The following is a 26953-nucleotide window of genomic DNA, read 5'->3' on the forward strand; positions in this document are numbered from 1 at the left end:
AAGAGCTCTCATGACAACTCTACAGAACAAAAGCTTTTGTGGGAGAAACACAGATTATGCAGAAGGCAAGAGAAAACAAGTTTCGCAAACTAAGCTTTTTGTCAGAACTGTATAATTCTGTTGTCTTTCTAATACAGTTCAAGCTGCAACTTCAGTAATTTGTTCATTTTGTTTTGCACATGGAATCCTTCTGTAGCTTTATGGCAAAATGCTTCCTCTTGTTCACTCCTTGTGCAATGGGAAATAAAAATTACTTTGCAGCATATGTCGGTATATAGGATGAAAAGCCACAAAAGGTAAGAGTGACCGGGAAAATAGGGCTGTGGGGAAGAAAATATACTATAAGTCCTATGACCACATAAAAAACCACCACTACTAATCAACATCTCTGCTAGAATTTAGAGAGTTATAGATGTTCACATTGAAATTATGAATAGTTAGATATCTGTCTTTGGAGAAGAAGGAAGTGAGTAACGATTTATCTCTAGCTGTGACGAATCTTAGAAGAATGTGGTTTTCACTATTTTTAAACAGCTTTATCTAAAAGTTCCTGTTGTTCCATTGACTTTGTTGAAGTTGACCCTGAAACTGATGGTGGTGGTGGAGGGAGAAAGAGGGATACAGTAATAATCTGTTATCTTTAGTGGCATATTAAGAGGATTTGCTTTTCCTGTACCACCCTGTAACATTTATTTTCCCCTCTGCTTTGTTTCTCAATGGAGGTTTCATACATTCTGTAAAGTCCCCTCCTTCCGAGTGCTGGTGTGCGGAGGGGACGGCACCGTTGGCTGGGTCCTTGGTGCACTGGAGGAGATCAGGCACAAGCTGGCGTGCTCAGAGCCCTCAGTTGCCATCTTACCTTTAGGGACAGGTGAGAATCTCAGCAAGCATCATTCTTCTTCTGAGGGCAGAAGTACTCCAGAAGGTTTATTTATCCATCTGACAAACATCTCAGTTTTGCAGTAGAGATGCCATGACTCAGTTCTGGCTGGTGTTTGAAAGGAAATGCAGTATCAGCTTTTCAAGGAAATGTTGTCAGTCATGCTTTGTGAAGGAAAAACGAGCAGCAGGAATGTTGGTATGGGTGTGTGTGAGTGGGGAGGAGCTGGAGCGGGCAAAATATTCTCCTCCTGACAACCATAGGTGCATCAGCCGCTGCTATAAACCAGTGAACTCAGCTGCTCCCTGACTTCTCAACTCCGTGACATACAGTTTTTTCATGTTTTGTGAAAGCTTTTCTCTCTGTGATACGAAGCCCACATGCAACACAACTTTTAGGTGTTTTTTCTGCTTGTTACCTCTTCAGTCCAGCCTGACTACTTCCGTGACTTGTTTGGAGCATCGTAATGCAATCTGATTTGTGAAACAGAGCTGATGCACTTTTTGATGCTTTTAGCTAACTCATGAAATGCAGTCATATTTTGGAGTTCTTCGTTGTTCCCCAGGTAATGACTTAGGGAGGGTCTTGCGCTGGGGAGCTGGCTACAGTGGAGAGGACCCCTACTCCGTTTTGGTTTCTGTGGATGAGGCAGATGATGTTCTTATGGATCGCTGGACTATTCTTTTGGATGCAGACGAGCCAGCTGAAGGTGCAGAGAATGGTGTTGCAGAACCTGAACCTCCAAAGGTGAGCTAAGCACCATTCAGATTTGGCTCTTAGGAATGCTGTTCTGGTGAAAATCAGAGAATAGATAGATACGTAGTTTAATCTTTTATTGCTCACCTGTCTTTGAGCTTGGACCTTACAAAAGGTCCAAGCTAACTAAGCTGTTCCTTAGTGAATACAGCATACATCTGGAGCTAGTGCTTCAATTCTGGTAGGACTGGTTGGCTGTAGAACACACTTTATAGCTGCTTGGCAAAAAGTGTCTGATAGAAGATTAATGTAAAGATTCAAGTGACAATGGCATACCTGTTTGCTTCAGCTGGAAAGAAATTCATTTCTCAAATAAGAAAACCTTTTAAAACAACACCAAACACTTCCCAGAACACTCGTGAGTCTGGAGTGTTGATGAAAAAGCAGTCCCTCCCCCCCACCAAAGTACTCTCATCTTTCTTTGTAATAGTTCAAAAAATGAGTAGGAGTTGCTAGCAAATAGAGGCAGTAAATCCTTATGTCATCCTACTCCTCTTGTGTGCCTGTGTATATGGCACCTGTTCTATTTTTTTTTTTTTTTTTTTGAATGAAAGTCCCTGTACCTTGGTTTGAGTTTTTTATTTCTGTTTAGGAAAATAAAAATGTTGGTTGTACATGGTGACTTCAGATCTTTGTGTGAATTGTGGTTCTGTTTATCTTCAGACAAAACAAGGAAATTAGACAAGGGGTGGCAAAAAGAAAGTAGGAAATAGTAATATGGTAGCAGTTGTCCAAGATTTTAATCCAATCACTGGAAAATCCTAGGCATTATGTGCCAATTGGAGGATTCAAGTTGCTCAGGTTCCAGCTATTTTTCATGTGGTCAAGGCAGGGGTTGATTTGCCTTGACTGCCTAATCTGCTTTTTAAAGGTGAAGGGTGGGCGAGTCAAGGACTAGGACAGAACAGCTATGGAATGAGCTGGTATGCCAAGAAAGAATTAATTGCAGAAATGGCTGAAATCCATAGAAACTTGAGATTGGCATACAGGGACCTATTTAAAAAGCAGCTGAGTAGGTGAAGTCAAGTTCTTCACTCACCTGGTGTAAGCTGGTTGCCTTCCAAAGTAAGGAAGAGCATCTTCCCAGTGATGTCATGATAAATCTATGGCCAGTGCCAAAACAACAGTGGCATTAGTGTTCAGCAACTTGTGCAGTTATTGCATAGAATCGCTTTGAGAAGGTGGGTTGGTTTTATTTCTGCATTTGTTTTCATTTCTGCCTTATTATGCTTATTACTTGCAGTTGAGATTAGATTTAGAAGTTTCAGATACTTTGGAAATAATGACTACACACGTCAACAATTGTCCATACAGCTTTGCTTTTAGCACAGTGTTTCTGGAAAATGTGTTCCAGAATCTGTCGAGATGCAAGTGACTCGGAAGGGTTATCTACAAACCTTGCTTTTGTTGGAAACTTTGGAACTTCTTCATTTGTGAACACAATGAGGAAATAATACAGATATTTTATTTTTTTTTTCTCCAGATTGTACAGATGAACAATTACTGTGGTCTTGGCATTGATGCAGAGTTGAGCTTGGATTTTCATCATGCTAGAGAAGAAGAACCAGGGAAATTCAACAGCAGGTAATCCTGGGAAACCAGGGGTGAAGGGCAACTCTGGTATTGCATAACTTCCAACTTACACTACGACTGATCATTTTGAAATGCTACAGGTATCCACAAACAACATTGCTTGAGGCAGAGCTGGCACAGGGAGGGATTAAGTTAGCCAGGAACTTGCAGACACAGAATTTGGGGGCTTTGTTTGGCTTTCTTCCTTTTTCTTTTTTTTTTTTCCCCTCATCCCCCTTACCAAGAGAGAGAACCAAAGCAGTTTTTGGAAGCCCTGTCATTATTATTCCATATACTTATTTGCCAATAACTGCGGTGTTGAGTTCAGTGAAATTCTGAGGTAGTGGAAATATCTCTTATTCAAAGCCTTTAGCAGGGAGGAGAGCAGTGCTGCTACCAGAGCAACACTGGTCAGAACTTCTTTGTCCCTTTCCCACCCTTGCTTAGTGCTGTAGTAGCACCTGTGTGCTGGTAACAAGAATAAAAAAAGATATCTCTATCTCAAGTGAGACTGTGATTTTAAAAGGTGTGGAGAGAGACCTTCCTCCTTTCTGGCATGCAGATCAATCAATAGTAGTACTTTTTCTTCTTCCCATCATCACTGAAATTGATGAGAAAAAGAAGTCACATATTTGTACTCTAGGGAGCCTTCCAAATAGTTCTGGGATTACATAATGGTGCAAGTGCTGCAGCCCAGCTGATGCAGGGATCACTGGCTCCATGGGGATGGATGAGCTTAAGGTAACACCCTGCTATCCTCTCTCAGCCCCAGCATTGTCATTTACAGCAGTGACTGCAACGTGGGTCTTACCTAATACAAACCTTGTTCTCCTTCAGCACAAATAAGGTGTTGGAGACTGCTCCAAGGACAACTTCCTCCTCCCTGCCTTGCCAGTTGACTATGGTGAAACTGCTGTCTGCAAACAGCAGGGTTTGTTTCAGGAGTTGACTGTTCTTTCTACCCAAGCAGACAAGCTAGTATGTTATTGATTACAGCTAGCAGTAGACTGACAACTTGCACTGGCACTTTCTCCCCAGATCATGTCCCACATGTAGAGGTGCAGAGAGGGCAGGTGATTCTTTCTAGTGCTGGATATGCAAAGATCACCTTCCCAGCTCAGCTGGCCATGTTAACCAAAAAATCTTACAATCGCTTTTGAAACCATTGGGTAGAAATTTGCAGGGTAATGTTACAGAAATCAGTTTGTTCTTACTTGATCTCAAGACCAGTAAGATACATAAATGGAAGGGAATACATATGCAAGAATGGAGTGATGGGATTTTAGCTCTGACAGATTTGTCCTTTGTTGTGGTATCCAATGTCTCGGATCCTGTGGACCCCAGTGGTCCCTAAGTGTTTCTTAGAAGTCATGTAATTCAGGACTGTGTCTGCAGTTACAGTACTGTGTTGTATTCTTTCAGTTTCTGCAGGCTTCCTTTTCCATGCAACAAAAATTAATACTTCTTGGAGCTATTTATGGTGTTTCCTACTGATACTCCACTATTTTTCAGTTGCATCCAAATCAGACAAAACCCATCTTAGCATAGGCACATCTTACTGTCTTGTCTGGAACAGAAGCATATGTTAAATATATGTTGAATGGTTCTACATCAGGTCCCTTTAATTCAGTGATGTTTAAAACTGTTAGCATGTAGGACTAATCATTCCCAATGTAATAATTTAAAAGAACTGGACAGTCTCTGTCTGAAAAGTTGACTGTAACTCACATGCTATGGGAGTTACAGACAGACATAAGTCTGTCTTCCTCACATGAATGTCTATAGCATTTAGACATAATGTTACAAGAGATTTTGCAGAGTTGGATTCCAGTGACAGCCATTTGCTAGTAGGGTCAAACAATGGAAATATACACTTTTTATTTTTAGGTTGCCCTAAAGGCTGTGTATCAAGAGGTTTCCATTAGAGAAGAAAATAATGTGTGTGTTTAACTAACATTTGTTTATGTAATTCTTAAAATATTTTGATATTTCTGGGGATGCCATAAAGTCTTCCCCATCTTTTTTTACTCTAAAATTAGAGCCGGTAGAGCTCTGTCACAGGTTAACATGTTTTGAGTTTCTACAGCTGAGTGTATTTCAAATGAATGAGCAGTACGTGAAGCAAAGACTTGCAAGGTTTTTGTGCCTAAATTATTCTAGCATTGCTTGAGAAGACATTTTAAAATGCTTCATTAAGATCTCTAGATCTTAATTAAAAATGCAGTTTTCCCATAAGTTTACATTTCAAAGAGGCATTGCACTCAGGCAACGCTTTAAGAAGGGATGATTTTTCTGTAGTAATTTCACAGATCTCCACATGCCTCGACAGCACAAATCATCCCTTAAGTAAAAGGTGTATAAAGGAGCAGTTTGTGACTTATGCTTTGTTTCTGCAGTAAATTCTACAAGAATGTGGAGAGGGTTTTAACCGAAAGTGTCCTCAACCATACCTCGTACAAGGAAGAGTGCTATGCTGGGCCTTACGTTTTAGTTACAGGACGCTTGTCTGCTCCTAGGTTCCACAACAAAGGAGTTTACGTGAAAGTTGGGCTGCAGAAGATAAGTCATACCAGGAATCTCCACAAAGACATAAAGCTTCAAGTGGATCAGCATGAGGTGGAGTTACCAAGTATTGAAGGACTCATTTTTATTAATATACCCAGGTAAAAAGGAGAGGAAGGATCCTGTGTGGGTGCATGTCTGGCTGTATGTGCAGAAATGCTGCTTGATATTTGAGTATCAAATGTCAAATGGTTAGATAAATGTTAAGTGGTCTAGATTAATAGATTATTATTACTGGTATTTTTGATTATTGCCTGACTTGCTGCCTTTGCAACAGTGCTTAAGGAGCTAGCTCTAAATACCATTTTGACATAATTTTTCTGACCTATTGAAACTCACAGTCTGACTCCACATAAAGTTGGTACTATCTTGTTTTCTCAGTGCAAACCCCTGTATATTTGCTGTTTCTTCTGTGTCCTAACAGTAAGTTGGAATGATTTCCTCACCAAAGGTCTTCAAAACTCTTTTGGAGCAGTTTTCCCTGAAAGCATGAATTTTCAGGCATGGTTGTAGGCCTGTGGTTTCTGCCCACTACCTTTTCCCTTTCTCAAAGGGAATAGTCTTTTCCCAAACTGAACAGTCCGCTGGATTTCACCAGGACTTTCAGAAGGCTCAGAGACAATCACTTGTACATGCTTTCTGGCATGCTAGAGACCAGGTGCCTGAGCAGGATTCAACTGTCAGACACTGTCTGGGCCCTACAGCTAGCTGATCAGTGTGTGTGGAGCCGGTGATGCTACTCAGGTAGCTGTGGAAAACCCACAGTTCAGGTACCTTTTGCAGGGTTGTGGGGCTGCCCTGACACCTGCAGGGAGCTCGAGTTACTGCTGTAGAAGGAAGGCAGGCAAATCTGCAGGAAACCTGGCTTCTTTAGATGTGCTGTTGCTAGAGGCAGGGTTTTTTCTGCACAAAACCAGCAAGTAATTAGTGCTGCCATACCATTCTTTTTCCAAGGACACTCTTGTCTTAAACTGCCTGTACCTCTTTCCATTTTAGTCTGAAAATGTTTCAACTTTTTATTCAAATACATGTATCTTTACATGTGTACATATGTGCATACACACAAGTGTATGCTGCATGAGAGAACTGTGGAGAGGAGAAAATCGCGATTGGTACGGAGCAGTCAATGCACTAAAACCATAAGTGATTTGAGTAAGGAAGGTCAGTACTCCACAAAAAGCAATGTGGTGTTAAGTTAGAAGCATTTCAGAGGATTGAAGTACAGAAACACTGTGGAGTGTCTAGCTTTTGAAGCCTGTGGAACCAGCCACCCCCAGCAGGGAACTAGAGGCAGGGTGCTTGTGGTGGACAGCAGGTCAATGTGGTGTGCTCTTCATGCAGCTGGGGGTCCGGAGCTGACCTCTGGGGGTCCGACAGTGATAACCGCTTTGAGAAGCCACGCATTGATGATGGGCTGCTGGAAGTTGTTGGTGTGACTGGCGTCGTTCACATGGTAAGTTGGCATCCCACTAAGAGCTGAGAAAACATACATTTTCTCAGGCAGGTTTATTTTTGTAACAAACGGTGCATTGTAAGAGCTTAGTCCTAAGAAGTATGCATCGGTGTTAATGTTACATCGTTTATTCAGGTACTTGTTGTGTCACGCAGAAGTGATTACAGACCATAATCAGAATTGATGGGCAGTGTCGGCTGTCTCTGAACAAAGCGTTGGGGTGTCTGGAGTTTGGCTGCAGCTGGAATGCCTGTTAAGAGTGCAGTGCACTCTCATTGCCTGTATACTGGCCTGCCTTGAAGGTCCAGGTTGAGGTGCTAGACTACAGTGGATAGAATGGAAACAAATCTGTAGTTGGATAACAATAAGTAATAAGAGTGTGAAGAAAAAAGTGCCTGGGGAAATGCTTCATGATTTAAGCAGGTTTCAAACCAAGGCCAAGGCCAGAAATATACATGTATACATACATGTGAAAAGCAAATACATATATCTGCATATGTGTTATGGAGTGCATAGCTTTCTCATATCATGGTGTCAAAGCCAAACAGTTCATGGATGAAGAGTTTATTTTGATATTACAAAAACAGGCATTCTTCACTCAGATGATGTATTTGTGAAACATCTTGTCATACCTGGTCACAGTCATTCCCTCTAGACAGGTGGCTTTGTAATTATCTGCCACAGGCTTTCCAACACCTGTCTCTGAGAATGTGATACTGCTCTTGATCCCGATGCTTCGTGAAGCAGATGGTATGCCCTTCTGCACAGATGATTATGACTCAATTTGTGCAATTTTAATTTTTCCATTATTACATATTTTTACAATGGCTTGCTATTAGCAGTGCAGTCTTGTGAGGTGGTGGGTTGTTTTTGTCTTCATATTTCTTTCATTATATTAAGAAAACTGCTGCTGGAAAAAGTGTGTGTGATCACGTAAGTAGAGACAACTAACCCATACAACCAGCAAGATGGAAAGGTAGGTGCTTAAAACTGTTTGTGCAGCTTGATCTTTGGTGTTGGCCAACTTCACCATTTTGTAATTTAGATCTTTTAAGGAAGACAAATATAAAACATTCTATTACAAGTAGTATTTTGGCAGAGATCATTAAAATCTGTGTGAAATGAGAAGCAACAAGGTGTATGCCCATTGCTTTGGAATATAAATGTTAACAAACGCATGCTCTGGTTTTGTGATCTTCTCTTAAGGTTTTTACCCCATGTTTAGTGTCTGTACACATTCCCCAAGAGAATGTGTAGCAGGAAAGTTCATTTTGCTTTGCTTTTTACAGTCAACACTGAACTGTTAGTTGTAGTTGAGTATATGTAGTTGAGTACGTAGTACATATAGATAGATTAGATATATAGATATAGATATAGATACGGAGTTGAGTTTGGCAAAACTCTCTCTCCCTGTTTGATAAAGTGCTTTTAGACCCCTGAGTTTCACATGTATGTGCTGGTCTGTGTGTATAGTTAGGTGTTTTGAAACTGTGTTTACTATGTTATGGATGGGGGAAGTAAAAGCAAACAAGACCTTTGTGAGTGCATGCTCCTTGGCCAAGCTGAGTGTACAGATGGCTTCACTGTGTAAGTTACTTTGCCAGCAACAGCCCGCAGGGGTATCTGCATTCTTCTTCATGCACCAACTTAAAATAATTCATGCTGCATCAGTAAAGGCATCCTCTACAGGTTTTGCCTAAGCAGTAAAATAACTTAAAATGTCAGGTGACAATAAAATTCTAACCACCTAGAAGTGTAGCTAATATTTATGCTTCTTGTTTATTGGGGTGACTGATATCTTGGCTTTTACTTCCTAACAGGGTCAAGTCCAAGGTGGTTTTCGATCAGGCATCCGCATAGCCCAAGGCTCATATTTCCGTGTAACACTCCTAAAGCCAATTCCAGTTCAAGTTGATGGAGAGCCCTGGATTCAGGCCCCTGGACAGATTATAATTTCCGCTGCAGGACCAAAGGTACTGGCTGTAGATCTCTTTTAGCAAGTCGACTTTGTTTCTCCAGTGGATATTATCATATTATCTGCTTAACTGTAAAGCTAGGTGTCATGGTGTGGGAACTGTTGGATAGATACATAGCAGTTTCTACAGAGCACAATTTGAGGACCCTCTCCACTGGCTCAGATGAGGCTTGTGTTTAGAAAAACAGTTCAGCCTAGTGACTTAAATTTTTTACCCAGATTTGAGATCTCCAGGCAGTGTTGCTTGCCCTGAGGCAGACCACAGTTATGAGGGCCATGGCAGTATGCCATCTGTGAGGTAGGAAGCAGTCTGCTGGTTGTGCTGGAGGAGGGAAGGTCTGTCAGAGAGCAGCAAAGACGACGACTGAATAACAGAGGAGGAGGGCCTGAGAAAAAGAGAATTCGGAGTAATCAGTGCCTGATTGAGATACAGTGATATCTCAATGTATATGTAGAAGGACAAGAGCATCAGCTACTTAAGAATTTAACTTCTCTATTGACACTGAAATTGTGAAATAAACATTTTGCAGTAGCTGACTCTGGTGCACAGCAGTGTACACATTTGCCTGCTGCCTTAAGGGTGCAGGCCTTTTCAACTCACAGAAATAGGTTGCTACTGGCAATCTTGGAAAATATGTAGCCCTACTGGGAGGGCTACCAGAAAAACGGCCTTTGCAGAGTCAAAATGGGCGAAAAAGAGAGTCATACCTCAAGTGTTTTGCAGTATGTTAAACTTTGTTCTTTTCCTGAGAGAAAAAGGGGGGAAGAGAAAATGAGAGAGAACAAACCTAACTTTGTCCTTCCAGTGAGAAATATTTCAGTCTATCAGGTTAGTGACTGATAGTGTTAATCTGTATATAATGGGTATGTATATGTGTGTACATGAATATATATACACACACATACGTACACGTATCTATATACATACACATACATGTGTATATATGTTTATGGGAAAAAAGGCACTTAATCCTATAGCTTTTTAAGGATAGGTGGTTCTGATAGTTGTGTATTTAAATGCTTTTTCTGTTGCAGTTCCAACATTTTACGTGTGTATTAGCTAGTTGCCTTAGGTCTGCTTACAGCTGACTACAGATACGTAATTGCTCACTTTCATTTAAAACTTTCTATTTTAGGTCCACATGTTGAAAAAATCCAAGAAACAGAAAAAAACTGGAAGCGTGAAAGAGATGCGAGGGGATATGTCCGTCTCTGAAGGAGGACGCTAAGTGGAGACCTGTGCTCAGAAGAGATGCAGCAGACCTACTTTAGATACCAAGACGGCTTAGTAAAACAGAGTGCAGACAGCTAGTGAAGAGAGTTGCTTATGAGCGTGCCTTTCATTACATTTTGATAGTATCAAGTTCTATTTTGTCTTTCAAAGATAGTGCCTCATTGTTAAAAATAACTGTTATATACCACTTGTCACATCTGAAATGTTTACTTTGGGTTGCTTTTCCATAAGCTATTTCCTACTTTTCCATGTATATAGAAACTGAGGCCAAACAGAAATTCCAAGATGCTGAGATTTTTGATCTACCTTTACAAAGACTCTTCCCCTCCTCCCAGCCTTCTCTTAAAGAAAACCATTCCATAGATAAATTTTGGTGCATTGTTCCAGAAATCAATATGTGTTCCTCCCAGCCAAAAAAGGGCCAAGACATGAGCTGCTGAAAACTCCTTGGATCATTCCAAACAGCAAAGCTGAAACAGTACTACCGTAAAGAGAAAAATACAAAACACAGGAAAGATGATTTCTATTAAAGGAGCCCTTTGCTCTGGGAGGACAGGAAGTACTAGAACAGTTGAGTCAAAATATTTCAGAGTTTAGTTCAACAGTATTTGGACAGAATGAATGAAGGGGAAACAGTTTGTAGAGCAAGTTTTCAACTGCAGCTTAGTTTCTCCTATATTATTCAGCCAAACCCTATTTTAAAAGGCATTCGAATTTCAGCAGCTACACTCTGATACGAAAGAGGAACGAGAACACATGAGGTGGTATTATATTCTACTGATGGTTTTCTATCATTGAAACCATTACCTTTGACACCAGACTTTTCTTTTTGTCTTTACTTGTGATTAATTTGTCACAGTTGGACTGTTAGCTAACAGCAAGCTAGAAGACTAAAAGAATAATCACTGATTAGGGTAAAAGAAGTACCATTTAGCATTCACGTCAGTAAATGAGCACAGTCATATGTTAGAGCTGAACCGAAGTATAGCATACCTTCACTGAGGAGCCTGAGGAGGTACTGAAGCCTGTAGTGTGTGCATAACATGCTGCAGGTTCCAGGTAACTGGGAATGCAACAGCCGTCATGAAAACTCACTTACCTGGACAGCCTCCTCAAGGCCTTGGTAGATTTTATCAGTGTGGGCCCAGGGACACAGTGGCTGTCTTTTCTCACTTGGTGTGTGTGTGTGTGCTTCTCAGAGGCCATTCCTCCGTCATGTCCTGTGACATCACCTCTCTGTGCTTACCATTTGCTGAAGATGTGGGGATCCAGTACTTCTTTTTTGTGGGGATCTAGAATAGCTTCCTGCTCGAGACTGGCATTAGAGCAGACATGATGATCTGCCATGCACTATTATACATCTGCTGTCCATGGCCGTAGTCGTGTTGGCCTTCACTTGCATCTCTGCTGGTCTCATCTCACTGTGGTTCTCTAGTGACTGAACCTTTCACTTCAGGTCAGCATCATACACAAGGGGCCCTCTGAGCCAGTTGTGCTGCTTGGTTTTGCCACTTGTGTGCATCTGCTGCTTGGAGATACTTTAAGCTATGTTGGCCAAAACCCCCTTTGCTAGCCAAGTGGGCTTACTTGTCCTCTGCTGCATGGTAATAACTAATCTATCTATGGATGGTATGAATTAATCACTCAAGCTTTAGGAGCGTTCCTCTTGCCAATGCCTCTAGGGAAACTTCTCCAGCTGCTTCAGGGGACTGTAGTATAACTTTGAAATACACAAAAGCTGTTTTGTGTTGAAGCCAGTCACGTGCTTAGGCAGTTCTTGGTGGGTCTTGCTCATCAGTATGTACTCTAAGCACTGTGCCAGCTTCAGCTACATCTGATCAGTACCTGCGCTTTCTGCTTTCCAGTCATAGTGCAGACAAGCGTGTCAATGTGGGTGCTGCAAGACAGTCATCTGTAGCAACAGAATGATACAGCTAAAGCTATGAACAAACAGCCATGCAGAAATGGCACCTGCCTGCAGCTTCTCCCTCCTATTCAGTGATTCCTTCTATTCTTAGTGTTCTAGTAGAGATGCATTTAGAGGACTGACTCGTGTTTTCAGTGAAGCCTGTTAATTGTTAAAATTGTTCATTTAATTTTAGGGATGTTCTTCATGTTCACCATGTGGATTACATGTTATCTCTTTATTCAGCATGCAAACTGGAGTCATGCTATGAAGGAGATAGTGTGGATAGTAGAGATAAAATCCCCATCTCCTGAACATTAAATACAGGGTTGTCTCTGCTTCAGAACCTGGGCATGAAGGATCAGCTGAAGCTCTTCTGACATCGTGGTACCAGCATTACAAATAAGAAGGGTAAATTGTTGTATTTCAGGGTATGCTCTCTCAGGATGAAGCTTACAAATTAGAGAGGAAATGTGAAATTGATTGCTGCTTGTAGTTGTCCAGAAAGCCAGAGAAATTGCTTTGTGCCCTCAGAGCAGGAGAAAGAATGCATGGTCTTTTTTCCAGTGGCTGACTCAGTAATGGAGAGGAAAACTTGACTTTTTGTTACAGAAAACATGTGTAAGCTTTCAGCTTTCTGGTACTGACCATCTTCTGCAGCCTAAGTAAATCAACCTGTCTTACTGTTTTTCCAGACGTACAGAATCCTGCAGCTGACAGTGTTTCATGTTCTTGGCTCATTAAGGATCTGTCTCTCTCTTCCTCTTGCTCAGTATCTGTTATCTGAAATAACATGAAACTCTCGGGTCACGGTATTTTAATCAGAGGGCCCCTTACTGTGGCATATCCTTCCATGGGGATTTTCCAGCCCTGGAACACTGCACCAGCCTGTGTTAGGTAATGTTGTGGTAGCAAGGTGACAGAATGTGTTCTCCTCATGACTGTCAGAGGGGATCCTGGTGCAGAACAGGAAGGCTTTGAGTTTTCTTTTTTTTTGACTTTTTCTTTTCTTCCAGAACCCAACTCCTATGTGTTGTTTCAGCAGACAAGTGCCACACTGGAATGAAAACATGTCTTAAGAAAAATACACCTAGCATTTAAGGTCTCTGTGCATCATAAAATAATGCTTGGTATGTTTTGAAGACAAAACAGATTCCTGGGCAGTTTAGATAGAAAAGCTGCTGTACAGCTTTTAAAAAGGAGAAACTCAATGTTTAACCCCTCTATTAAGATGTTCCTGTTTTATCTGTGTGTGTAAAGGCCTGCATATCAAGATACATTTTTTTCTTACGTTTTCATCACACATAGTATCTGAGAAGGTCTAGTATTTTCTTCCATAGTATGTAAGACTTCCTTGAAGAGAGTAGATAACTCTTTGCAGTTAATATGAAACATTTTGAGTTATTTTGACTTATCCTTTACATTGAGCAAAACAGTGCCATATAATTTACATGGTAGTGGGCAGATAACTGATTCTTAGCACTGAGTCTTTGAGTGCTGTGAGAACCTAGTGGTAACTTGTCCAAGTGCTTTAAATAATTCAGTAACAAAAGTGTTGGGAAGAGGCTTGGTTCTGTCAAAATTAAGTGTCAATCAACATCAGGGACACAGGACCAGGAACCGTCATCTATAGACAAGGAGGAGACGCGGGCTCATTACTACTCTGAGCACACTCTCTGCACTGCCCTGCCCTTTACCTTGCCTGTAAACCATGGCAGGCACAGACAGCAAAGCTAGCATCTCTCCTGCCGAGATATGCGTTCCAGACCTTTTACTAGTGTCCTACAATTCTTTGCCAGCATGGGGGAGAGAAGGGTCCTGAAAACCATGCTTCATTTCAGATACCCCGCTCCTGCAGACAAGAGAAGGTGGTCAGCTGGTTAAAATCTGTTTCGAGGGGTAAAGACATTACCTCTGTCTTGAATTAGAACCCAAATTCGAAGGCTCATCCCTAGGATACAGGTGCTACTTCAGAACATTTGCTGCTTTTCCCCCATGGCTTTCACACTTGATTTGTATAGTTAAAACTGATACTTTTAATTGCATTGATTTTTAAATGAAACTGTTATTTTGCCAAAAACTTTTTCACGTGCACATGAAACACACCCTTTAAAAATAAGCCTTATTGTATTTCCTTTCACAGTGCCTACCTGTACAGCTTTTGCTGTGTTACACCATTCTGATAGCACTCACTTCTGGATCTTTCTCTTACCAATTTTGGACAGGAGGCAGAGCTTGCTCTCTTTCTGCTCCCTCTGAGTTTCCCAGCACATATTTCTAATGGGCATGTGCTTTACAAGAAGACATGATGCCAATATAATGAAAGCACAACTGTGTTTATAGTACAGTCTCTGCACAGTTTGAGCTCCTCTTGCTCTTTTAGATTTTAATGAAGTTTGTGCATGTCTAATGGCAGTGGCTATTTCAGCATTTTAAAAACTAGAAGAAGCTGTAGCATAGTTCACTGCAAGACTTAAATAAGGGAGAAAACTAAATTAACTGGTATAGACAATTGTTCATTAATCTTCACAGTTACCCTCTTACAAGTATTGTGCAGATTGCATTTCTTTAAAGAGCAAACAATATACTCACTTTGGAAATATCAGCTGTTTGGAATTGTTAAGCATTTACGCATGCACATTAGTCTGCAGCAGTCTGTTGGCATATAAATGTGACATTATGAAATGAAGCCTCATTTTGTGGGAGCAGAAGGTAAGAGGAGCTGTTGTGACACATAAAAAGGACTTAATGTCACTCAACAGATTTAGCTGCATAGGTGTTTTGTAATGTACTGACTGTGTGCAGGTACACCCTGTGTGGCACAGCCAACGATCCATACTCCAGCACTGAAACTGGGGATGCGCTGGAGGGGTGAGCTTGAGTGACCTGGCATTAGATACTCTCAGTCTGTGCCTCATACCTCTTCCTTACAACCTTCACAGTAACTGTGCTTTTCCTCTTCCGCTAGGCTGCCTCCCTGCCCTTTGGACCCCACTGAAACTAGTAACAAAGGCAGGAGTCTGTGGTGGTGAAGGTGTGTGGAGAGCAGGGGAACGGACATCCTGCTCTAGAACATGGCCCTGGCTGTTGGGCTTAGACTGCTGGTTAATTTCTTCTTCAGCTTCTACTTCAGCCATTTAATAGCTCTCCAGTAAAGACTCAGCAACTACTGAACTACCTTGGATTCATGGTGACAAGCGTTGCCTCATCTTTAGGTTTTGATCTTATATGTACCAGGGCATGTATCACTTCATACACGTTTTGCACTTAACAGAAAATCCAGGTTAGACAGGCTTAGAGTGTGGCAAAATTGCAATGTTTGTACTTTTTTGTAGATATGGGGATGATTCTACAGATACAAAGATGCACTTTCAGGTAACGATGAAAACAAGTTTGTAGAATGCAACTGTTTAGGAGTCTTACTGCAGCATTCCTTGCTTTATACTGTGTCCTCCTTGAAAGCCTGCTTGGGAATGAGAGATGGTATCTTCCTCCCATTGCAGTACGTATTTATAGCTGACTGACTGAAAATTCATATATATTTTTGAACAGTTACAATTGGCTGCTATTCTAAGATTTAGTTTTATTAGACTGATTTTATAATGCATAAAAGCAATGTTAAAGTTTTATTTATAATGTCAACAGATACTGATTTGACACTTGGCTTGTAGGAGTGATCCAGCTTAAAGCCTTCATTCCTTTTGCTAGTTAATGTAATTAACAGTGTAGCCATTGTACGTGTGCAGTGAAATGAGTGCAAATTACTAATCTTATCTTGCAGTTAGACCAGCAGTTTCAATGTTTACAGGACAGTGACTATTGATTGTAAACCCATACATGCTTATTGAAACAGTGCAGTCTTTCAGTGTTTTGGAAGCATTGTTTGTGCTTTCCATAACAATTAATGAAAAAATCGCCTTCTGGTTTAGATTCCTGGTTATGTCCCTTTGGAAAGATTTAAATGGGGATTATGACTTTTCTGCCACCCAAAGGACAGAATTTCTACTGATGCAAGTGTTGTACTGAACATGTTTTCTGAAAGATTGCCTTTATTTTTTGTGAAGATATTTATGAGCATTCAGTGTTGTTGATAAAGTTGGTCTGAAGTCTTGAAATAAATGTGTAGTTATTAAAGATGTATCCCAAAGCAAAGTATTTTTTAATTGGGCACAGTTACTGGTGTGGTTATCCTTCTGAGCTCTCCTAGCAACACACCCACTTAACATTCACTGTGCACAGCTCCTGTGTGTTACTTAGGAGATGACTTGATTGAAGAAGATGTGGGTTCGCTTACATTGTGCGTGTCCCATATCACTCCTCTGGCAGCAACTCCTAGTTACAGACATGGGCTGTGAAGGCAGAACCTCTTCCCCATGCACATCACCGCAGATGAAAGAGCAGAGAGTCTGCCTGTGTGCCTGGCTGCAGGGCCGTTTGGCACTTGCAGTCCCCTCCCTGTCCACACACCGGGTGTGCCATGCATTAGCCCTTTTGTTTTCTGACAGAAGGAAGCTGCAAATCTACATGTGCCCATGTGAGTCAGTTACCAGCTTGCCTCGCTGTGGCATCCCTTTCTTTGTGCTGCTGACCTTGCCAAACTGGGTAGCAAGAGGTGCTTGAAGAATTACTATCTATTGTGTAATTTTTAGGTGCTTATAAAGCCTTCACTGCTATTTTAAAGCAAAATTCGGGGGATCTGTAGCATAGCAATAGCTTTATAACTCCAGCTTTCTGAACATGCCAAAAGCAAGTTATCCTTGGAATAGTTTAATTAGCAATGGTGCACATAGGAGTAATCATTACCTTGAAGCTCTAAGTTCTGATTACTGGAAGACAGCATCTCTGCTTTGAATGTAAAGCATCACAGTTTATAATTCACTATAACATCCTGCATACTTTGAATCACCCATCACATCTTAACTCTTCTCAAACTATGGTTTAAGTATTGCTTAAATAACTGTGTTTCTCACCTCTGGTTATTTAAATAGCCCAGCTTTAAGCAGTTTTATGAATGCTATTTCAGTATCAAGATATTCTGTCTTAAAGCATTTCCTGTGAATGTTCTGATACATTGGTAGTAAGTCATCTTGGCCCAACAAGATAAGGTAAGCTGACCACAGAACAGTTCAGTTATTGTCTAGTGCTTATTCTTTGCGCATCTGTCTAATAATTCTCAGAAAAAAAAAAAAGCCTAAGTATAAGCATTAAAGTGAAAACTGTTCCCATATTGTGTGCCTCAAACCAGTAATGCATTATCACACGTTTACTTGTGGACTGGTCTCAGAAACAGGCTTTTAATGATGTAACTTGTTTCTCAATGTCTGCCTTGCAAATGAGACACATCACTATGCTGTGGTAACTTGTCTACAAATAACATACTGAGTGTACTAATTGGTTTAAAAAAAGTAATTTATAAAAGATGAACTCTTCTATTTAAACATCTGTTTGTCCTTGGGTTATGTTCTTAGCACAATTCTGTATATATTTTGCAATATGTGTGTTGTGTTTAATTTGATTGTACATTTTGCACTTGAAATTCTGTATTCTAAGTAATATTTACAAGTTCCAGAGATCTGTAAGTAGAGTTTGTGTGTGAAAAATACAACATCTCTTCTATCCTGGATGTTTGTGGAGTAGTCGTGCTGTAAAAAACAGTGAAATACACTTCTGCAGAGACAAACATTCTGTCAGCTGGACTTTTATCAGTCTTCTGCAGCCCTAATGTTCAAGACTGGGTCATGCTCCCTGAGGAGGAGCATGTGTTATGTCATAGGTTTTCATTTTTAAGATGACTTCTACACACTAAGTTTAACCCCTACAAGATTCAAACACTTCTTGAACCCTTATTTCTGTAGGTACTTACAGTTACTTACTGTAACTGGTAAAATCTTTCTGTAATAGCACCACAGTGTGTTTCGTGAGTTACTCTAATGATGATACAGATTTTCCAAGGTAGTTTTGTACAATTGCTTGCCTTATTTGCGCTCCTCTGGAAACACATGACCTGGTGTTTTCAGGCTGTTTTCAGGGAACAGGACCATGCATGTTCCCCACTGTGCTTGGCTCAACTGAGCAGTGGTGGGCCTGGCCTGCACAAGCGAAGGCCCAGACCCTGTGGACCTTACAGGGAGTCAGCTGGGGCAAGAGGAATAGCTGTCCAGGGAGCTGAGCCTGGATGGAAGCTCAGCCCATCACTGCAGGTGTACATCCCACGCCTCCCTGGAGGGCAAGACCCATCAGCCCCGGCCCTGCCTCTTAAGGCTGATGGGTCTGTCAGCTTGACACCTCCATATAGGATGTCTCTGCTGCAGTAACCATTCCTCTGCCTTGCAGCAATTGTTTTTTCCCCACCCTGTTAACAATCGATTGCAGAACAGGGGTGGGCTTGTTTTTGCCCTAGCATCTTGGGGTACCTTACTGTTCCTTCTTGGGCTGCAAATCAAGAAGTTCCAAAGCAGCTATAACCACATTTAAAAACATATCTAGCAAAACACTTCAAAACACTTCAGAACTACTATTCTGGGAGAAAACAGGAAGCAAACAAAATACTGACCTTCATGCAGAGGGGAAAAAAATCCCCAGCACTATAGATCCAAACCTTGAAGTGTTCATGATTTAATCAAGCTTTAGTTGTACCAGCTTGCCTTAAAAATGGAAGAAAAATTGCCCTTTCTTTGTTAACCAGGAAAAGCAAAGTGGCACTTACTCTTTTTTCAGGTCCTAGTGGTGTTCCATACTGCTCCTCACATTGAATGCACTTCTTTTCAACTTTCACACGTTGCAGTCCAACACCTATTTCAAATAAGCAATTACAGGAGCCAGCCAGGCTGTCCAGTGGGTAAAACACTGCAGGTCTTCGGATCTCTGTGGGTGCAGAATGCGGTGAAATCCTCCCAAATGCTGCAGGTGGGCTTCTGGTGCACCTTTGCAAGACAACAGCATGCAGCGCAATAGGTAAACTTTGTTTTTCAGGATACATGACCAAAACATTCGTCCTTGTACACAGTCCTGAAAGAGAAAGGGAGTGTGATCTATTTCTCCAGTACCTGGGAGGAAGCAGGCAGTGATGAAGCTATGATCCTCCTCCTTAGTAGAGCACTGTTAGATCCTCTGGCACTGACATCTTGAAGTGGTGTGCATGGCACCCCAACCTGCCCACAGGAGGAAGCCACTAGATGTATGCTGTGGGGCAGATGCCATCTGAGGCCTCCTGAAAGTTGCTTAGTGAGCATAAAGGCACATCCTCAATCCTATCCATCTTAGGGAGGCCTCAAAGCCTTTACCCAAGCCTAAATGAGAGTGCTCTGACTGTCAAAGGGAAGAGGAAAAGAAGGAGAGAAACGCGAGTGGAGGAGCTTCCTAGCTGGGGCTCCAGAAATTCACTGTGGGAGGGATTTGGGGGACAAGGGATCGTTTGAGTAGCCAGAGGGTTGCATCCCATGTTTAAGTACACCTGAAGCGGCCTGTGGTGGAAAAGATACCAGCTGAAGTAACCTGACATGTCAGGGTGAGGCACCATAGGCTTCAGTGGAGGATTAGTATCTCCATAGTTCAATACGCATCCAGGAACACAGGTGCTGCCAAGACGCCATGACGTTCTGCCTATATTAATGATGATCAGCCAGAGAATTCTACCCTTGCCCTCTTCTGAGCTGAGGATCTGGTTTGCAGACAGCGTGGACGATTTCCAGCAGTCCCTCTCCTACTCCTCTAGGGTTGTGCCTTGCAATCTGGCCATGCCACACTCCCAACAAGGGAAACTGGTGTCTGACAAAGGGAAAGATGGTTTGGCCACAAGGAATCCCAGTTTGACTTCCAAGTGGATTTAGTCACCAGTTAGACAAATACACTTTGAAGCACAGCTAAGCAAAAAACTTTGAGACAAATGATTAAGTCAGAAGAAAATTACACTGAGGGACAGCTGGGGGCATTCTGGGCATCAGATTGGCCATCAGAGGACAGCTCTGGCCCCCTGACACAGATGCGTTCTTCTTGTGGAGAACTCGTGGGCAGTAGCACATGGGATTCCTCCCGCCGGGGCTGCATGACCAAGTGCTGGGACACATGGTGGCAGTGGCTGTGCTTCCTCATTCCCAGGACCAGCCTGCTGCAAACAACAACCCAGACACAGAGCAGCCTTTGCAGACACCCACACACAGGCAAGCAGCATCAACATGAATAACATAAATGGGCCAACCCTGTGCCTTCTCACCAACTAACTAAGCTTGAAGTTCACTACTGAATTAATCTCTGTCTCTCCATTCCTCTCAGTTTTCCCAGGCCTCTCTTGTAACTGGCACTATACTCTTGGTCTGTGCAGAAGAAAACCAGCTTAAAAGTCTGCTAAGGGATCACAGAGCGAGAAGGAAAACAAGAACAACAAAACAGTTATAGACAAAGTTTAATGAGGTAGAACAGCCTGCAAGGATCAGGCACAGAGTCTGGTCAGACAAACACCCTGACCAGGAGCCTGCTGGCTTGTAAATACAAGCCTGCCTTTGTAGTAAGAGGGGGTCAGGGCGGGAGCCAGAAAACACACCCAGAGAAACTGCACACAGACAGTGCCTCATGCCAGACTGGGACACGGGATAGGGACAAGCTCTGCCTCCTCTGGGGTTCCCTCAGCCAACCTGTGCAGGAAATCAAATTGATTACTTACCACAAGCAGCCACTCTCACATCAAGTGCTAGCCCTGCTGCTGGACCAGTGCCCTGGCTCTGTGCTGGCCACCTACAAAGCTGGTGTGAGCCCACCATTCCCAGGGATGCTGCTCACATATCCATTCATCTGCACACTGCTTTGAGGTCAGGACCTCCTGGCTCAAAGTGGCCTTCCCTCCTGCAATGCCCAAAACACAGGCAACTATAGCAGCTCTGGGAGCACAAAACATCCCCAGCAGCAAGGACATGAGCCATGGGTCTTGATAGTCCTGCTTCAAACTGGCCAAGTTGAAATAAACTAACCCAGTCTCATGCGCCACTACACAACCTTGTATTGAAGGTCCTGTTCGCACAGCTCTCTGTCACAACAGGATGGCTTGGCATCCTCTCATCTGCATGTACGAAACATGGAGCAGAGGTGGCAGCAGGTGTCCTACAACTCTGTCTCATAAGCCACAGTCCCCACAGCTGCACCCTGACATCTCTGGTCCAAACAGAACTCCTGGACACTGAGGGGACTGTCTAACAGAGTCTCAGCACATCTGCAACAAAAGTGTGAAAACAGACCTCACATAGGAGATGCCAGAACTGAAGAGCCTCCATCAACCCTGTTACAGAAGGAAGCCTGCTTCAGTTGACTGGGAGATGCTTTTTGTTCTGCACTCTTCCCCCTCAGCTTCCAAACCTTTGATTCCTGCTGGAGGACTTCCATCCTCCTCCTAACTCCTCAGCACCCACTCCCTTTCCACTCCTATGTGCAATGCTCTGTACAATGGCTTGCCATATTTGCTATCCCCTAGAAACATTTAACTCCTTTATTTTTATTTTTTTTTCAGGCTTTTTTTGGGTTATATGTGAACATTGTGTAGATTTCTTTGCAATCTCTTCATGGTTTTAGCTATGGTGTGTCAGCAGCTCTGGTCATAAACTTCAAAATGCAACCTGCTAAAACCTGTCCAAAGTCTGAGTTATATCTGCCTGTTCCAGGGAGCTGCTTTAGTTTCTGTTAATTATAAATATCTTTCCAGGTGTCTGCCAAGTTTCATGCTAAGTGCTGGCACAAGACAAATCAGTGTCATTAAGGAATCACACTACTAAAACAGGGACCTTCATTCTGGCAATTGTTTTTTATATACAAACAAAGCTATTCGCTGCCGAGCACAGCTTTATGATTTTGCTGTCTAGTTAATTGTACTCGCTCTTAAACTGGAGGTTGCTGCCCTCTCGCTTTCAGACTGAGGATAGAAAAACCCACCTCTGAATCAGGAAAGGCCTTCAGGAACCCCTGCCCAGCCGCTCGATCTTGCCATTGCTGCAGGTTAAAAATTACTGTAAGAGAAATGGTGTGCTGTAGTTATGCAAAAATGCTTATGCTATAACTGGTTCACGGATAAAAAACCTTGTTCTGTTTCTTTAAAGTCATCCTCCTCCGAAACTATCATCAGTTCTGGGAGGACAAGAAAGGCAGTAAGGCGTGGTGCTGGGGGCACAGGTTCCTGTAGCTGCTCTCCCAATGTTTCCAAAGCTTTCTTCGATGGTCCCTCATGCTGCCTTCCCCATGGTGCCTGCCTCCATCCCCACCATAGGGTGTTTCCCTACGCCAAGACATGATGCTGGACCCAGACACCCACCACATGTGCTGGGAGCAGCAGTGGTGCAATGCCATGCTGCAGCATGGAAAGCGTGGGGCAGCCAGCTTCTTCTGCTCCTACTCAAGAAGGAAGCAGGCAGTAGGGCTGTGCCCTGATGGAGACAGAAAGCTGAGCCTCGTCCCGCAGCAGTGTCCCCAGAGGCTCCTGCTTTGTCCTACCCTGCCAAGGACTGCTGCTGCAGGAGCGGCAGGAAGGTGTAGGTGCCATTCCTCTCTGGAAGGGGGCACACACACTGGGGAAGCATTGGCAAGCTGTGCCCTGGGGGTGACCCACCTGTCCCTGTGGCCACAAACAAAAGGGCATAAGAGACATAGTCCCTCGTGGAGCATGAAGAATTTGGCTCTGAAACCTGCCTGCAAAGGGACACAGGGCAGCCCAAGGCATGGCCCAGCAGCCAGGGCCCACGGTGCTGAGACTGGGGTGAGCTGGGGGAACAATGTCTCACAGAGCAGAAGGGTCCAGGCCCCGCAGCACCCACCACATGGAGGTCATGGTGCGTCACAGTGTGAGGGCCAAGCCTAGTGGTCAGCAGTGGGGAACAAAGCCCTCAACAGACCAAGGGCCAAGCCCCAGGGTGCCCAGACATGGGGAAGTTGGTGGGGCAGGGTCAGCACCGTCTCAGTGCTTAGTCTCACAGTGCTTGGCTCAAGAGGGATCTGAGGTGGAAGGACCTGTGGAACAAATCTCTCCTGCACAGCTGGGCAGCTTGGCCCTTCTCCCCTCTGCACAGCAGCCTCCTCAACCAAGCAGAGCTGCTGACAAGTTTCTCCCCTGCAGCTTCACCCAGGAGCAACAGAAGGGGGGCAGCTCGGTCCACACTCGTGTCATTAGGTGCTGTGCTGCACACAGAGAGGCCCATCCCGAGCCTCCAGACGCCTCCTGGGTCCCTTGTTCCCCTCATCTGCCACACGTGGCACATCTCTCTTCTCTGGCCTCTGCCTCCCAACCCTTCACTTCTCACAGGGCCGCTGCCGGCTCCTCTGGCTTCCTCCCTGCTCCTGCTCCTGCTCCCCTCTCGCCCATCTCAGCTCCACAGCCTCTGGCTCCTGCCGCCACCACCACCCACCTCTTAACTCCTGCAGATTTCTGCCTGGGCACGTCCAAACAGCGTCTGCTGCAGCCACGGCCCAAGTGCTCATGGACACAGGAGCGTCTCCCGCCCTCGAGAGCAGCCCTGCTCCAGAGATCCCCCTGGCAGCCGCACGGCTGCTCCCCATCCCTGGAGTTGGCACTGGCCAACTCCACCAGCACCAGCGCTCCCGGGAACTGCCCAAAGAGCACCACCAGAGCTCAGCCACAGCAAAGGGCCCTTTGGGGAGCAGCAGGAGGGTATGAGGCAGTGCTACCAGACAACAGTAAAGCGAAAGCTGACGTGGTTCTGAGCACATCCTCATCTCCCCCCCGGCACCCAGAGCCCTGACGCACACGGGGCACACGCAGGCCATGGGCACAGGACACGTCTGCTTTTGAGAGTGTTCCAGAACGAGCGGCACCGCGGCAGGATTAACCCATCGCTCTGCTCCGTGCCACCGCACAGCTCCGCCGTGGTTCCCATTCAAGGCAAGGCTGGAGGCTGGCTCCCAACCCAGCCTGGTGACCGGCACAGGATTACTGCCACAATCGTGGCTCCAGCACACTCAGTGCAGCCCCAATGCAGGAGCAGCAAATGCTTTCTCACCACCATCAGCTGATGGCCCCGGGTGGCCCAAAACAACACAGCAGAGAGCTGATGGGGCAGCGCTGGGTAAGCCCCCGGGATTAGAGAGGCTCAAAGGGGCTGAAAGCAGCACGTACCGCTAACCCAGCACAACGGCAGCTCCCGCTCTCACCTCTTTCACCCAGACATGGACAGGCAGCTGCTGGCTCCCAGTGCCCCGACAAGGGCCCCAAACACCAGCGCTGCCACCGAGAAGTCAGGCGAGAGGTAAAGAGCAGCCACCTGCAGACAGCCCCGACCCTCACCACGCAGCATCGCCTGTCACTACACACAAACCTCCTCCTGCTTTCCATCGCACTGGCCACAGCAGCCCCCTCCCGGGCCTGGGGAACAGCAACCTGCCCTCTCCCTCGGAGTGCCACCTTTGGCCACGTTGCTCCCCAGAAGACACGGGAGCAGCCGAGAGCACACGGTGGCTACGGCAGCATCCAAAAGGCAAAGGCCACCCGCCTCCCTCCTGTGTACCAACCCACAGTCAAACTTCAACTTCCACAAGGCAGGTGCCTCGTTTCCACATCCCAAACCACACTGCTGGCACGGCAGCATCCAGAGTCCAGCACACTTCATTTCACCTGACACACACCCGTGTGCATACACTGACCTGTTGACCACAGTGACGTGTCTCTGCATGGGCGTTTCTTTAGGTGATCCGCTCCCGGCAGCTGGTGACAGGGCGAGACGGGCGCTCTCCACAGTGGGCTTCACCACACCACACGCCACTCCTCTGCTTCGTGGCAAGCGAGGAACAGGCCTCTTGCTGCCTTCTTCTGGCACGCTCAAAGACCTGGGCTGTCTCAAAGTTCCTTTGGGCTTTCCTAAAGAGTTTGCAGATGTAGCTGTGAGTTCGTGTCCTCCTCCACCCAACCCAGAGGCTTCAAGCACAGCAGGTAACTCTCCCCACAGAGTCCATACTTCTCCAAAACACAGTTAGAAAGGATGCTCTCAACCACAGTTGTGGGTCTCCTTGCTTCAGCACTGTGGCTCGCACCCAAGGACTCACCAACCACAATCTCCACTGCTGCACTGCAGCAGGGAAAGAGACTGCAGACCCACCTCCCCTTACGCTCTCAGAAAAGCCACTTACTGTGAGATGCCACAACATGTCACCTCTCAGGTGGGACCCATGGTCACGCTGCTCTTTCCCAGCCCTTTCCTTCTGTAAGGAAGCGAACCCCTCCTTACAGACAAGAACAGAGGAATACAAACTCTGAGGCCCGTTGTTGCTGCCAACAAAGCTGCCTACTCGCAAGCAAGTGGGGCCTTGTCCGCGCCTGATGCTGGGAGATGCCACTGACAGCAATGCAACAGCAGCAAGGGAAACCTGACCCAGAGGCTCTGGGAACACACTGCTGCAGCATCTTCCTTGCTCAAGAAGGGCTTCCTGCCGATCCCGGCTTGCAAGCACAAGCGCCCTTGACAACAACACTCCCTGCTCCCAGGAACTCTTCACCAGGACCACACAACTCGTGGCCACCGGTGACACAGCCTCATGGGGAAGATTTCTGCTCCAGCAGCTGCACACCTCTTTCACAAAGGCAGACCCTCCACAGCTGCCTGGGGCTCACCTGCCAGCTTGACTGGAGACGTGTTCTTCAGCCTCATCTGGCAGTTCACTTGCCGTCCCGTCTTCCTCTTGGAACTCCTCTGCCGGGCCACCAGCTGAGCAATTGGCTCGGTCTCGCTGCAAGCAACAGCATGGCAAATGACCTGGTGGAGCAGGAAGGGGACAGGGGGGAAACAGTCAGAAAGGCCCAAGCTCAATCCACAGCCTGCACAAGGATTTGCAGCCACCTCCATGCCTCTAACTGCTGGGTCATGCCAGCCAAGGCTTCAGCTGCCAACAAAGACTTGGCGACCTCCCTCTTCTTTTGCAGCAGAGATCAGCACAGCAGCCAGCACAGCCTCTCCAGCACCTTCCCACATCAGCTTGGGCCCCACTAACAAACAGCCTGCTCTGTCACTCCCATCCTACAGGCTGACCATCTTGCTTTACAACACTGGCAAGCCACAGCCTTCCCTCCTGCCATTGCTCCTCCTGCAAAGGCTCGCCAGGGCCCCGGCACCACCCTGACCCTGAGGAGCTGCCTCTGCCCCGCTGACCCAAGAAACAGCGCGGCACCCCTGGCTGCACAGATTGTCCTGCAGGCACCGGGATGGGCCCCAACAACAGCTCCACCTTGAGCAAGCCCACATCCACCTCCCTGGCATCCTTCATGGTCTCTTGCCTCGACTTCCCCTTGCCACGGCCCAGCATTGCTGCCACAGGCCACTCCTTGAATGGATGCAGGAATCCTGCATTGGCAAGCCCCCAAAACACACACCCAGTGTGCGCTTTGCCTCACAGAGGAGATGCGAGCCCAAGCTTTTGGGCCATTCAACTACTAACAGCCTGCAAAGGCAGCTAGATGTGGTCTCCTCCAGTTCTCCAAGGACACAAGCAGACACCCAAAAAGCCCTTGTGAAAAATGGGAGACTGTGGTCTCAGGGCCTCTCTCTATGGTCCTCAGCCATGCTCGGTGGTGGTGGTTCAGGCTGAAAAATGGGCCCTCAGACTCAGCACTGTTACCCTCATAACCACAAACTCCA

The 26953-nt window shown here is 45.0% G+C and overlaps 2 protein-coding genes across 8 annotated transcripts in view; one reads left to right on the forward strand and one right to left on the reverse strand.

Annotated features, from left to right (window-relative positions):
* DGKQ (diacylglycerol kinase theta) overlaps positions 1 to 17959 on the forward strand; it is a 98189-nt gene extending 80230 nt beyond the window's left edge. For 3 of the 7 annotated variants that reach the window (XM_030512954.1, XM_030512953.1, XM_030512955.1), the window contains exons 17-23: positions 723 to 871; positions 1446 to 1627; positions 3120 to 3220; positions 5725 to 5871; positions 7112 to 7223; positions 9044 to 9196; positions 10335 to 17959. In XM_030512954.1, the coding sequence (XP_030368814.1) occupies positions 723 to 871; positions 1446 to 1627; positions 3120 to 3220; positions 5725 to 5871; positions 7112 to 7223; positions 9044 to 9196; positions 10335 to 10427 (937 nt within the window). In that variant the 3' untranslated portion in view covers positions 10428 to 17959. Of the gene's footprint in view, positions 1 to 722; positions 872 to 1445; positions 1628 to 3119; positions 3221 to 5724; positions 5872 to 7111; positions 7224 to 8123; positions 9197 to 10334 lie in introns of all 7 variants that reach the window. The other 4 variants (XR_003995173.1, XR_003995174.1, XR_003995172.1 and 1 more) reach the window with 4 other exon arrangements.
* On the reverse strand, positions 13333 to 26206 carry LOC115619931 (tudor domain-containing protein 7-like). The gene is made up of 4 exons (XM_030512956.1): positions 25933 to 26206; positions 24969 to 25182; positions 19045 to 19346; positions 13333 to 13395 (listed from the first exon to the last, which is right to left on the reverse strand). The coding sequence occupies exons 1-3, from the start codon at positions 26162 to 26164 to the stop codon at positions 19307 to 19309; spliced, it is 486 nt and encodes a 161-aa protein (XP_030368816.1). The 5' UTR covers positions 26165 to 26206; the 3' UTR covers positions 13333 to 13395; positions 19045 to 19306.
* Between the last annotated feature and the right edge of the window lie 747 nt (positions 26207 to 26953).

This window comes from Strigops habroptila, chromosome Z (genome assembly GCF_004027225.2).
Source record: "Strigops habroptila isolate Jane chromosome Z, bStrHab1.2.pri, whole genome shotgun sequence".
NCBI lineage: Eukaryota > Metazoa > Chordata > Aves > Psittaciformes > Psittacidae > Strigops > Strigops habroptila.